The 15361-nt window shown below is 35.9% G+C and overlaps 1 protein-coding gene across 1 annotated transcript in view; it reads right to left on the bottom strand.

Annotated features, from left to right (window-relative positions):
- The window catches only part of LOC127454388 (threonylcarbamoyladenosine tRNA methylthiotransferase-like), a 594560-nt gene that overhangs the window by 29110 nt on the left and 550089 nt on the right, over positions 1-15361 (bottom strand). The window contains exon 13 of the mRNA XM_051721568.1: positions 220-303. Coding sequence (XP_051577528.1) covers positions 220-303 — 84 coding nt within the window. The remainder of the gene's footprint in view (positions 1-219; positions 304-15361) is intronic.

Below are 15361 nucleotides of genomic sequence, written 5' to 3'. Positions count from 1 at the left end.
TATATATATATATATATATATATATATATATATATATATATAAACACATATATACTCTCACAATAATTTATTAGATTTCTGAATTATACTTTTGCGTCTTTTTTAAGCTTGAAGAGGTGTCAACTATAAACTGCCATTGTATGACATCATATAAATACAATTAACCTGTTCAGGTAGAAAATAACCACTTTTAAGTCAAAGTCAAAGATCTACTTGTACCTGTTCATAAAACTTGTTGTGGGCAACATAGTACTGGGAATCAAAAGACTCTTCAGTGACCAGCACATGCTGTCTTTCTCCAACCTGTGAGAGATGAGAGAGAAAGACAGTCAAACAACACATAACAACAGCAGACGAAACGATTACATTTCCAATAAGAACATTCAGAGACATTCTTTGATGTCTGAAATACTAAAACAGACAAAGAATCAAGATTTTAAGATATTAGCAACTCCAAAACCAAAAGCTAGTGAGCTGCTTCACTGCCTACTCCCAGCTGCCTTCGAAGACAGCATCCTAACCATCAAGTGACTGATTTGGAACACACTACATAGACAGCAACTTTGTGTGGCAAAAAAAAAAAAAAAGAGAAAAACAGAGCAAGATCACTGTGGTCACATCATTAATAGGTGCTAATTGGAGAACACAAAGGGGTTACAGCAGTCAGCAATGCATGTGTCTGGCCCATCGCCACTGTGTCTACTGTGTCGAGATTTTAGTTGATATTAACTTATGATGGAAAATATCTCCTTTCATTCACGCTGTCAAAAAGAAGCTGTTCATGTATTAAATACATAAAAAAAAAAAGGCTTTGTGTGTCAACCAATGGTTTACTCCTCAAAGCAGTAAATTGAATGCAGAGTGTTTAAAAAAAAGTTTGGGCAAATAACACAAATGCAAACATGCCAAAAGCACGGTTGCACACACACATTGTTGCACAATAAGATTTTAGAGGGGCCACAAATGTGTGTAAATTGTCTGAGGCCTGACGTAAAGCAGCCTTCAGAATATTAAGAGATGGAAAGGTTGTTCTCCGATGATGGTTAGAGAGAGACGCTTTATGAAATCCAGATTGCCATCATTCTATTTAGATGGAGCATCTGGCCTATTGAAATGACGAAGTTAATGTGCTTTGCGGAGCCTCTTGCCCTGTGAAAGGGTCCCTCTTTGTTTGGGGGCCCCTCAGCCTGCTCTGGATGAAAAGCCGACTGCAGGAACAAGGGGAGACGAGCTGCTTGTGTCTGAACTGTTGTTGCAAGCAGTTGGCTGCTTTGTGCCTCTACTAAACCCCAGTGCTTATTAAAATGTGCCCGCCTATCCAGCCTTCCAAATGCAACACACAAAAGAAACATACATGCAGGTGAGCTCTAAGCATGTAGAACTGACTGTTGTGCTAGCTGAGCCTGTAGCTGGACTTCAATGATGTGGGGACAATAAATAGCACATTTTTGGTTAACAAAATGAAGAAAAGCATACACCAGATGGCATATCTATCCACACATCCATCTATATGCAGTGGTCCCAAAAGTATTAGGAAACTTAAGTCACACTTAAAATGTGTGAATCTTAAATGCCTAAAGGAATATTCAGGGTTCAATACAAGTCAGGCTCAATTGACAGCATTTGTGGCATAATGTCGATTACCACAAAACAAATATTTTGCCTCATTTCACCCTCTGGGCTTGTTTTTTTCAACAATTAGCATTAAGAGGTCCTTTCCCCAACATTTGATCACTGACACGGCTGTGTTTGTGGTGTGTGCGTCACTGTAATGACTCCGGGCGGACACATTGCAAAGGTTAAAAATAACGTGCTAAACTTAAAATTAATTGGATGTGTTAAGGCCTTAACTCTATCTCTAATTTAAAATAAAAGTGGAGAGACCTATATTATGATACTGAAAAAAACAATTCAGGTTGCATAAAATGAACAGTTGGATCAATATATTTTGACGTCTCAACTTCCTAAGTAAAAGAAAATGATATTTCTACATTTCTAAATTCTCACTGATATAGTAAGTTGACTGAACTTAAGCATGTTATTTAAATAAATTAGTTGAACAGTGTGTCCAACAGTCCAAACATTGTTTTAAATTTAAACTGTATATTTATTTTCGTAATTAAAAAAATTAATAAAAATTACAATTAAAATTAAAATTGTGAAATGTTTTGCTTAAAATGTGTGTTTGTGCAATGTTTCTCTGAAATCAATGCAAAATTAAAATGCAATGGCATTCATACATCTTTAACTATGGCTTCAGTGTTCTAATACTTTTTGGGGCCCACTGTAGATATCCATCTTTTTATAAAATGACAACCACAAACTCACTTTGAAGTATGGCATTATTCCCACTATAAGGGCAAAACTGGAAAGGCCTATGTCCGTTACTTCACAGCAGGAATCAAAAATGCAATCAGCCACCCTCCAGCCCGAAACATATGCCCCTCTGAGGACATTCCACAATGTGATAGTCCACTGAAAAACAGGCCAACAATTTCAGCCTCAGCCATGGTGTGGTCAGTGCCAGAGGTCAAAGGTTAATAGCAGCTGGGAAGAGGTTGCCCTGTGCCATTTGTGCTCCAATCTTCTGGAACTAAGCTGCTTTGCAGGACAAACGTCTGCTGCACCTACAAGCCGAAACTTTAGAAGTTTAAATCCAAATTGTTTGGGTTGCAAGACTTTTCTGGAATTAAGCTGAACACTGGTGTGTACACTCACTGTGAGAGCTGTTATTGCAATCCGGGGTCATTTACAGTACTGGACTCTGAGAAAAAAAAAGTGTGAAGTTGAGTGGAGCGGCAACAATTTCCCTTCCGCACTCAAAGCATTCTTTAATCACTTCACTCCAGCTCCACTCCGGATTGTCCATTTCCCACTCCTTTCTCGCTCCACGATCCTAGATTAGAGACAACCCCTCAGTGTTCGTTCCATGGCAAAATTAGCACCTAACTACCTCTCCACTGTAAATTTAATATTTATTTTAATATGCTTTTAAACATCACAACCCTCCATGCAGAAGATGTATTAAATGAAAATAAATACCCAATATTAGGAGAAAATCTACAGTGTGCTTTATTGGAACACTAACATTAGCCCAAAACTAAATTACATTATTTTTATAGCTTGATTTTAAAACATGTCTGCAACATTCTCTGGATTTAATAAATTAAAGAAATTACTAGACGAAAAAAAACAAAAAAAACATTAAATTACAAATATAAATTACCGAACGAAAATAAAATAAATAAATAAAATGATTAGAACGAAAACAAAACATTAAATTAAATAAATAAATTACAAAAAAAAAATAAAAAAAAAATATTATTAGGCCCCATTATTATGTATTATTGCCTAATTATTGCCTATTCTTTTCTATTATTGCTCTTCCTTTAATTAACATTGCCCTAGAATTCTATGAACGAAAAAATTACATTCTCAGAATGTTCTACACTTTTTTAAATCAAAACTAAAGACTATCGAAACTATGTCTAATGCAGAGTTCACTTTTAGAAATACTAGCATTTGAGCTTTTTAAAGATGTGTTCACATTTGCTGAGCTTCTTCATCTGCAAATATATAATGCATAAATTAGTGTACGGCACTCAAATAAATGTAGATGGCAGTTGATCAAAGTCAAACGCAATATTAACATATTGATTAGTTCAGTTGGTGTTTTAAGTCGTTAAAAGTTCGATTCTATTTAATGCAGGACATAATAGCCTACAGTTAAGATTGCGATGCATTAGATTAGAACGATTATGATTATTCAAAATATTTAATAGTGGAGAGATATAAATATACGTATTACCTTTAGATTTTCTCTCCACATGTGAACAGATTATCATCGTGTTTTCTGGACACTTCTTTTAGGATTTGCTCGTGGCAATCACCTCCCCACACATGTTCTCCTTCACCGTCCCGTCATTAATTTTCAATATATGGCAGTTGATGTAGGAATAAAGAGATGAGACACGAGCATGTAGTTAACTCAAGCTTTCATCAATAATAGGGAGTGTGAACACAGAAAGCAAAAGTAACCTTCACGCGGGAGGTCGAATATTACCAAGTGCTGCTAGATTTTCAATTAGTTTTTTTTGTTTTTATCACATTCTTTCTGGTTATTTTATCCTTCATGCTAATAGTGTTTAACACTGCTTAACACGTGGTGAATTATTACATTAAGTGTCGTTAACATGTGTTGTGCCCATGATGGAGCATTACTGGAGCGCTCTTGGAGCGAGAGAAAACGATGCTTCGATTCTTTTTTAAAACCCGCTCCTCGCTCCAGGCAAAATCATGCCGCTCTGCTTCCCCTACCACTCCGCTCACATACTCTGGCAGGGAGAGACAAACATTTTTGTGCTTTTCAAACACCTGTCAAGGATTTAAGATAGTGTTGGAAAGTTTGAAACCTTAGAAAATTAGAGCTTTCTTGTAAATCGTATCTGTTACTCAAAAGACAAAACCCACAACAAATTACTAATTACTTTTCTAAAATTTTAATCAGATTACTGACTTTACCGATTACTTCATTGAAAAAGTAATTACATTACTAATTACATAGTTACTTTCTAAAATACTCACTGAAAAGTTTTTGATTTTCTGCTCAACAAATACAAAATGCCTATATTTCCTATTTTCCTACAAATTTCTCCCTTACAATGACTTGTTCTTTCAGAGAAACAAATGTATGTATTTTATGCATGTATTCTGCATAAATAATATTATTATAGAAACCAAAAGATTGACTTGAAAGTCAACTGTAATCTGATTACAATCATTTAAAATGTACTATGTTGCTCTACATTTTGTACTAAAAGTAATTAGATTACAGTGATTAGGCAAATTACTTTGTAATTTTATTACACCCAACACTGCTTGTAAATTACTGACCTTCATACAGCATTACCAAATAATGTAAAACATTTTATTTTCAAATGTGTGTGAACAATTTGTGCAATTATGGCTGCCTGAAATGTAATTATAAAACTGAATAGAAGCTGTTGTACTGTCGCAGCAATTTAAAATGTGGGAACAGGGATTGACATTATAGAGCTCAAAAAGTATCTGAAAATTGGAAGAAGAGTTTTGTCTGAATACACTTTGAATGACTCAAACTTGCACAAAAAAAAAAAAAAAAAAAAAAAAAAAAAAAAACAACAACAGAGGCATTCTTTCTTATAATGTGTTAGCCTACTTTAAGCCAAAACTGAACTTTAAGGTGATTTGGGGGCAATGTAGCCTGGCGGGAAAATATGAAAGGGGTGCAAACTGGGAAAATAGGCTATGTCTATGGCCCATTTTAAAGTGACCATGGAGGATTGGGTTGGAATAGAGCTACTACCATTAATTTGCCATGAGAGTTTATTTATACAGTACTTCATGCTTATTCTGGTTCCCATGAAGTGGATTAAACAGTATTCACAGTGAACAGAACAAAATCCACATCAAAGCACACATGCAATCACTTTTATGAATGTGTAAACACTTTTGAAGGGGTTTGCTGGATAAAATGAGTCATATTTTGCTTGTTTCACAATCATACACATGGAATAAGTCTATGTATTTCATGTTCAGAAGATTTTGAATTTGATGGATTGCACATAAGCTATCTGAAAAACAAGCCACTCATCTTGTTGGCTGCTTAAAGGATGATGAGAGAAAATAAACAATCACAGCGTCACAGCCGCAAACCTTGATGAATTTAAAGCTATGATACATATTGCTTGAGCACAGTCTTCAAGGATAAGCTCCCAGGCTTATGTGCTTGCAGACTGATGAAAGTTTTGATAATGATAGGATGCCTCTTGAACAAAATTACAAATGAAAATTGTGAAAGAAACAACGTTTAGAAAGAATAATAAAAGCCACATCAAAACATTAACAGGTCTTTCTCATTTTACTCCAAATGGCCTGTACACTTATAACAACTGCAGAGATGCATTAAGAGAACAGGATGTCCGAAAGTTGCTTCAAAGAGAATGCAAAAGTTTATCTGACTCTACCCTGAGGCAAAGAGGAACACATCTTGTTAATGTTCAAAGCTGGCTGACAGGTGCACAGAGCAATCAAAGATAGCCTTCCTCGGGTTCCACACACACACACACTAAAAAAAGGAAAAACCAAGACTGGTCCTCGCTGCAAAAAAAAAGAAAAAAAGCTGCTTACCATGTTGTTCCATGGGCAAATTATCCAGATGAGAACCTACTTTCTTTACAAGAAGCTGTGATTTATGTGCACATTCATATTGGTCAGCACACCCACGCAGGTGCACTTTAACATGGTAAAAGTGTTGTACAGTGCTGATGTTGAATGACTAATTCATCAAATCTTTCTGTCATTATTTACCCATCGTCATATCGTTCCAATCCTAAATGACTTTTTCTTCTGTTTTGCAAAAAAGGAATGATACTGGTCACTCTCTTCCATGCATTTACAATGAATGGGCACTGGAGCTTTCAATGTAATAACATTAGGCACAACCACCATAAAGCATCATAAAAGAACAATAAAAGTGGTCCATATGATTTGTACGCTATATACCATGTATTCTGAAGCCATGCAATTGTTTTTTTGTGACTGAAATGTAATGTTCTCCACCAGTGAGCTGTTAATTCGAGAACAGCTGAAAATTTGATCATTTAGTCAATGAGTGGAAGACTGATTTGCGAATTAATCATTCAAACTGGTTTTATGAAACAAATCAACTAATTCATTAAAAAGATCCAAATGAAAAGGACAATTCATTCACAAATTGGACATCATCCCTATAGTGAATGCGCAAGGAGAGCTGAAGCACATATCAACATTTTCACTGAATAATGAATTAAATTTCATTCTGAATCAAGCTATTGTATAACATCAGAAGACAATCTAGTTGTATATGCCATATGGACAAATGTAATGGTACTTTAGTGGTTCTTTTGAATTTGAGCCTTGAAAGGTTCAAGTCTCCATTCATTGTAATGGCATGAAAAAAGAGGATTCAGTATATTCTTCAGAATTCTTCCTCGTGTTCCACTGAAGAAAAAAAGTAATACAGTTTTAATAAGACGAAGGTGAGTAAAAAATTACAGAATTTTCCTTTTTGGGTAAACTATCTATTTGTGTGCTCACCATTAAGCAGTAACTGTAGTTCTGAAGGGGAAGAGCAGACTTTGATTTCAGTCTTTATTAAGTTTTTGGTCAGGCTAAAGCCCTAAAGCTGATATCTAATCAGGAATTCACTCAGCTGTGGTGGGGTGAGGGGCCAGCAGGAAGAGAAATAAGACAGGAGAAAGTGTTTTTCCAAAGTGTAAATCCCATCACCGTGCTGAAACATACATCTGAGAAGAACAGAGAATGCCTCGGGAGACTTCACCAGCACTGCTGCGCCTTACTGATGCACAAGAACGTCCAAGATCTACCATGAAGCCACGATGAGCTTGTGCTGGAAACTCTAGCCTGTGCCTTGGCGTTAGATCACATATAGGTGATTCTTTAATGAGGGTTACTTTTCTATTCCCTTGTATGACTTTAAAAACATTATTGTAGTTTATAAGGAAATATCAATAGCATTAATCTTTTTCAAACTAATTTTTGAGAGTTTTGAAAATATAACTGTGCATCAATCTCAATATTTCGGGCTTGTATCCTCCCTAGACCTTTTAATTTCCCATATACTGTATAATACATTTATAAAAAGTAATAACGTCAGGAAAATTCTACGTTGCACTTTTTTTTCAAAACGTAGTTATTTTTATATGACAAAGAATCAATGTCACCAATACTGCTGTCATTCCCATCATGTCAAGCATTTTACAGAACAATTTTTTCAAAAAGGTTATTTTTGAATTATGATGTGAGAACTGACAGAGCAGCATAGTGACAGTTTGAAGATCAGAAATCATTCATTTTAAGATTTTTAAAGAGAGTCTGATATCTGACTCATTAGGTGTCATTACCATTAGTTTTTATTTGAGAATTTTAAGCAAATTTTTTTTTTATATAAGAGTTAATTGACTGCTTGCTATCTTGCCGTGTTATTATGTCCAATTCTTAGCCAACATTTTTCTTAAAAAAAAGTAAGAAATGTCATTACCATCATACCCCATCAAAAATCAACAAGCACTATAGCAAATCCAGTTGAAGGTTGATCAAGGCCATAATAAGATCTTAATTCTAGGGCATGTGATACATATTTGAATTGATATGAAACCTAGTTTAAATGTGTTTCATATGGTTTTAAGTAGTCAAAATTTCCCCTAATTGAAGAATTACCTATTTATGATATTTACTCTTAATTGAGTCTAATCCAGGTTGTGGGATGAAAACATAAACAAATCAAATGAAGAAGGAAGACCAAGGAATTACGTTTTTGCCGGATTCTGTGCTTGACTTGAATTCAAATGTACAAAAGCACAGGTTGAGAATGGAATAGCCAAGAAGGATATTTGTTGTGGAATCTCTTTTTCAATACCATCATGAGGGAAAACAAACAAGAGCCGGGCTGGATTTGAATCAAACGAGAATAATAATTACACAGGTTCAGTACAAACAAGCCAGCTAATCTACAGGGCTTTAGAGATGAGATGGCAGTATTCAGATCATATGCATACAAGCTTTCAGAAGATAGAGACTATATAAATCTCTGGTGTGCTTTTCCTCGTCTCGACTCTTCTTCAAACGCTCCAGACTCCAGAGGTAAAGCGGTCTTATCAACAGCAAGCAACGATACCTCTGGGAAAGCCAGGGAATTCTCAGCTCTCTTTTGAGTGAGTTTACTTTATCAGGGAAGCTCAGTCACGAACTGTTAGACAACAGCCGATGCGGCCCGTCAGGATTAAGATAATGTTTTGATTGATAATTAATCAATCAAAACAACAAACAGAACAAATTAAATCAAGCCTTTGGAGTGCACGTGTCTTATTCTTCCAGCGTAATGAAGCTTTTCATCTGGGCTGCTCATCTGTTTCTTTTCTGCACTACCTTTGTCAATCTCAGCATATCGCGCTCATGGATTTATACACTTCCTTACCCCTGTGAAATCTTCTGAAGTGTCTTTAAACTAGCATAGTGTTAACATTCTCTTTATTTCATGAATCTGTCCCATTGCGATCTGTGTTGAATTCACTAAGAAGTGCGCCCACTGACAGTGTTGTTTATAGAGGTGTGAATCTTCACTTGCCTCACGATTCGATTACGATTCAGAGGGTAACGATTCGATTATAAAAAGTCTCGATGCATCACGATGCATCTTGTTCTCCAATTCTTTTATTAATAATGAGCAGTTACCGTTACATATGAATCCGTGGCGATGGATGTCCAGTAATCGCAGGTGATGGCCACTCAGCTGGCGTTACTCATGGACTCCATCACTCTAGATTTTGTGTCACTGTACAGAACAGGTATAGCGGTGTCTGTGAAAAAACTCTGAGAAGGGATTCTGTATCTCGGCTCCAGGGTATGGAGGAGGAAGCGAAAGCCGGTGTTTTCCACGACTGAGTAAGGGTGGAGATCCTTTGCAATAACTTTGGCAATGGACTGTGTGATGATCTTTGCCCTTTCGGAGTTCTGAGGTAAATTTGATACCATCGCTTGTTGCATTGTTGGCTGATTAGCTGCGTTTTGCGGGGTTGCTGCTAACTTTAGCTCTGGGTGAAAAAGGGAGATGTGATTCCTCATATTTGTTGTGTTGCCGAAGTATTTAATTTTGGTTTGACATGTCTTGCACACAGCATATTTTTTATCAAGCTAACTAATCTTAGTAAAAACCGAAATGTGCCCAAATATCTGCTTTCAAGAAGTTAGGTTCATTTTTAAGCACCGGCTGCTGCTCTCCCTCTGCCATGTCTCCTATCTACGAACATCAGACGCAAGTGCTTTGCTTCGGAGGACATAGGCAACTTTTTTATTCATATTTAATAAGACTACTTTATTTAACAACAGTATGGCATATACTGTATATGATATTTAATAAAAAAGAAATAAAAAATAAAATAAAAATAAAATCTATTCTTTTGTTTTTATGCATCGATTGAGAATCGTTCACATCAGCATCGTAATGCATCATATAGATTATATTCCACAGCTCTACTTGTTTATGTGTACACACTGTCTGCATTGTTTTAGCACCCAGTTTACTAAAGTAAAATTACGTAAATCAGGTAACAGCGCAAACACGCTACAAACTGAAGTAATATATTTTTGTTGCGTTTTTTTCAATTTCAGATATGTAGTTAAATGGAGCTTTTATTTTGGCGTTTTGGCAGGAAACCAGATGTTTTTGATGGCTTCACTTCTCACCTCCAGAACAGCAGTTCGCTATATGGGCATATGTGCTTAATAAATCAAAAAAGGCTATGATTTAATTAATTATATAAATATATAGTCTGCATGTGTTACTCGCCTTCACAGTGAATAAAGTGATCTGCTCTTTGTCATTAATACTCGAACGTGATATTAATGATGCGGTTAGTGTATAAGCAAAGGCTTCTCACATTCACTTACCGCTGAAGCATGCAGCTCATGCAGGCCATAAATCTCAGCCTTTTGTGGTTCACTCTAGGACATATCCTGATTTTAATTCGGTTAATTGTGCATTTATACATTAATTTAACCCCAAACCGCGTTTTAAAGTTAATTCCGTTTTTTTATGACTGGATTCTGCGATTCCGTTCATGTTTTCCGCAGCGTTGAAATCATAGGGCAATATTTATGGGGACTGTACTGCACTGTACTGAAAACATAAAAGTTTGTTTCACACATTAAATATCACTTACAAAAAACTTTTCAACCAACCTTTCCACACAAACCCAAATTCCCACCCAAAAGAAGCAAGTGAAAAACACTACCAGACCATTCACATTTGGAAAACAGATGTCATTCACCAAAATCTCAGTGATTTGGTCAAATAAAACTAGATTCTCCCTTCTCAATCTGAAAGCCACTCTATCAGATATATAATATTCCAAAATCTAATTATGGTACTTTAAGTGTCTGCTGTTACCGTGACAACCAAAAAGGATTTCATGAAGACCATCATGTTAGAATTATACAGTGTGAAAGAAAACAAAAAAACAAACAAAACAAGGACAATACAGTACATAGAAAAGAAAAGTAATTAAAGAAGAGAAACTGAAAATAACTCATGTAAAACATCGCAAATGGCTTAGCACAGGGGGGAAAATCCCAGGTACCATGTACTATTTTTGAATTTACAATTTAATCAAAAGAGAGAGAGAGGGGGCAGGGGATAGACCACAATGACACCACTGGGGCTTGAAAACAAGGACAGAAAGAGAGTGAAATAGAGGGAGAGAGAGAAGTGGAATGGAAGTGAACCAGGGCAAAGCTCTAATGGCACATAATTAACATAACAAAAAGCAGCAATGCTCCAGTCTCTCACCACTGACCAGCTCATCTCATTAACACCAGCTGCATAACAATCATCCCACCATATAAGCGAGAGAGACCATCACTAAACTTATGTTCATTATTATTATGATTGGAATATTTTGTTTCATTTTTCATTATCATCCTTCTTAATTACTCGTTTCATTACGATTACTTCTGTAATTTAGTCCTTTTTGTATAATTTATGATACTGTCTTAATTTACTCAGCACTGTTTAATTTAATTGCAAAAGCAATATCACATGAGCAAGCGTGCTGATATTGCCAACCTGGTCTCATACAATCACATTACTATACCTACATTTTTGCTAAATGATTTTGGCAAAGTCTCCTTGTGAAATGAACACTAGAGGCGCTACAACAACGACTTTTATTCACTTTCACACATATCACGAGTAAAACTGCAGCTTATACATTCATGAACACACACTTTTTTGCACTGTTCCTCACACAGTGCTATCTTATGACATCTAAACACTTTTACTCTAGTGCATTACTTGTAAGGCGATACATTCAAAAAATTTGCATTACATAATCGACAACATTTACAAGCTTGTTCAAGTTCGATGAAATTGCAGGGTAGCTCAGCTGATAGAGTGTTGCACTTGCCTGTCCTGAAGAGCATGAGAGTTGACACATGAGCCGAAAATGTCTTAGAAGCACCACAAAATGATGTAGTTGCTTCAGCGATCACATTTTTTTGTCACATTTGCTTTTCATGGCACTATCAGTTAGGTTTAAGTTTAAGATGTACATTTTGTTGATTTCAAATCCGATAGAGCATTCATCTTAAAAACCTAATCTGTTTGGGAGAACGTGCAATTCCCTTTTAGCACCACATACTGGAAGTTTCACCTCGGAACTGCCTCAATAGGTGCAATAAACCACTTAATGTTAATTTGCAAAAATTTCAGCACAGTCACATAAATGAGATCAGGCTGGAAATTTCTGTGGTATTGCTTTTATTTATCAAGCTAATATTGTGTAACTTACATTTTTAACACAGTATGGTCAGTTATTTATTCTATTTTTTGGTCAACTAGCAAAACATGGCCAAAAAGGATCAACCATTGTGTGTCGCTGACCAACATACAGACTGACAGCCTGTTTCAACTGTGTTTCAAGGAAATACTTTAGATTAAAGTAAATGGGATGCAAATGCTATTTCTAGTTGTCTGTCGCTTCTCTCCAACATAATTGTTAGCTTAAGAAGCATGCAACCTACATCTAACCATCCACCGGTATTACACCTCCCTGCCACAACCACACATTCATCCTGCCCTCCTCATTTTCTCTCACATGCTTATGTGACTCATTATTTTCATTATTTATAATTACTTGCTTGCAGGTGAAAATCACAGCTTCTCCCTAATCAAGCCACAAAGATGATTTGATATAGAATAATGTCTTAAATGACTAATACTTCTTACATGCTTTTGACCGATGCATCTCCATCAGCCTTAGAAAAAAAAAGAAAAAAAAAAAAAAAACATCAGCATTCTGAGAGTAATTTACCATTCAAATCAAGATCTCTGAAGTAAAATGCACTCTGACAAATTACAGCTCTGTGGGGACATGGGTAAACACGGGATTTTCTTTTATTTTGTGTAATAAGTCAACGATGAGAAGGCAACCACATTTTTTGCTTCATGCAACAGCATTTTTTGAAAGATTTGACTTCATGTTCTAAACACAATGAAGTCTAAATTATAATGGCATATAACGTTTCTCAGACCGTTTCATTTGGTTTCAAGAGCTTCAACGGTTTCAGCTTATGGCATAAGCCAGTGAGTCATAATTCTGCATACAAATACATTTCAGGAATACGACCAATCACAAATCAGAATGCAAATAAATTCAAGAAAGTTCAGTATGCAAATATTGCAATGACATCACTGTCAGTTTGATTTTGAATGCCATTCAAACATTCTATCAATGTAAGTTAAAGGAAGATTTTCATACTTCAATCTTCGATGAAAAAGTATAATGTTAAGAACTAGATAGGTAAAGTTTGTCAAGAGAAACTTTGCTGATGGCTTGACAAAGCCTTGTCTGAAAGTTTAAAGTAGTTTTAAAAGTTTGAAGGTTTGAAGAGAGAGGGAGAGTGCAACTAAAAGCAGATTAAATGCCTTTTGTGGATTGGTTTACATTTGAATTTTTGACAGTTGGGAGTTTGAATCAACAAGTATTCCATAGGTCATTTTGAACATTACTCAGTGTAAGTCTATGGGATTTTTTTCAGATGTTTTGATTGTCCGCTGTGTGAAAACCGTGAGTACGACACTGTTCCAGAACAGTCTGAAGGTCTGTACCAAGTTTGATGGATGCAACTTGAAAGCTCTAGGAGTAAGTGTTAGAAAATTTGGTCTCGGTTTAGAGATTTTGAAAAAACCCTAAACTAAGTTTGCAGAACAACAGTATGTTGCCAACATAATAATAAAAACAGAGTTGGGTAGTAATTAACTGCATGTAATATGTATAATAAAAAAAAAAAAAAAAAAAAAATCAGATTACAAAATCAAGTACTTTCAATTAGATTACATTTTTAAATGTAAGTTACTTATATGTATTACGTGATTACATATCGATTACATTACCATCAGTTTTGACTTTGAATTGCCTAAAGGGGGTCGCACACTCGACGCATCTGGCGGACGACATGGCACGTTCTAAAATTCAAAACAATTGTTTTCTATGAATTTACGCAAACTGCCACCGCCGCCGCCGCTCGCCGTCTGTTGGCGGTGGCCACCCACGACTCCGGAGGCTGCTCAAATTTCTTCCGTGCCATGAAGCACTCGCATATTTTCAACTAAATTCAATCCAAATCATTATCAATGGACATTTATCATTTAGCCTTGTTCATTCTTGAAGGGAAAAACCTTGTTTTGTGTGTCCTGTCTGCCACCTGATCCACACTGACGTGCCCAGTGATTAATACCTGTGCTGTGTCCTAGCCATGACGTGGTGTGGCGCTTATCGTCCGGTGTGCGACCGCCTTAAGTGGGCAGAGTGAAGGGACTCACGAACAGACAAATAGCAAATTGTTTGATTTCATGTTTAATAATGTTTAAAGTGTCTAACTTTCTTAATACACTTAAAATGAGATTTCCATGCAAAAACATGCAATAAATAATACAAAGGTAATCAGATTAGATTACCTGAAAGGTGCAATCTAAAAGATTATGTTATGGATTACAATTTTACTAGTGCAATTTGTAATCAGTACAAGATTACTGTACATTTCAGATATAATCTACCCAACACAGATTAAACATAGCATAGCACAAGCACAACTAAGGTCTCAAATTATCTGGAAAAAGTTTGAATGGAGTCTGTATGTTCAGTGGTTTGAGCTAAATTCTTCGCAGAAAAGTGAGGAGTAGAAGAACAAAAAGATACATGTGGAATTTCAATACAGTCCTGCATTTCAGTCCTCCAAAGTTTTGTGTATGTATTTTCCATAAAAAGCATCCGCACAGGCATGTGTGAATAATATTTTTTGTTTGATTGCATGGTCAATCAGAAGTCTGCCATGTACAGATTGTGTGTTGTCTCGGTGGGCTGTTTCGGCCAGATCGCATGCGACCAGCTGGTTTCTTTTACATTACACGTCACATTACACATAATACACAGCAGTAACAGCAGCATGCAAGTATTACATACCCAAATATTTAACTATCGTGTCCATAGGAAGTCATAAAGTTAAGCTCATCTAATCACATCTGTCTGTCTGGTTTACATTGTGAATCCCGCTGCATACAGGATGAAGTGTCTCAAACGACTGTTTATTTGCACATGAATACTTTGGCCCTATATTCAGTTTTTGTATATCTATGTCCCATTTACTGTTCTAGGATGCTCAGATATTCCTTTTTTATTTTTTTATTTTTTTTTTTGTGAGGAGTATACTCTTAAAAATAAAGATTCAAATCAGTAACAAAAAACGTTTTCACCACCTAATGCCA

This window comes from Myxocyprinus asiaticus, chromosome 16 (assembly GCF_019703515.2).
Source record: "Myxocyprinus asiaticus isolate MX2 ecotype Aquarium Trade chromosome 16, UBuf_Myxa_2, whole genome shotgun sequence".
Classification (NCBI taxonomy): Eukaryota; Metazoa; Chordata; class Actinopteri; order Cypriniformes; family Catostomidae; genus Myxocyprinus; species Myxocyprinus asiaticus.
The sequence above is the reverse complement of the archived record's forward strand: the minus strand, read 5'-3'. Positions and strand labels throughout refer to the sequence as shown.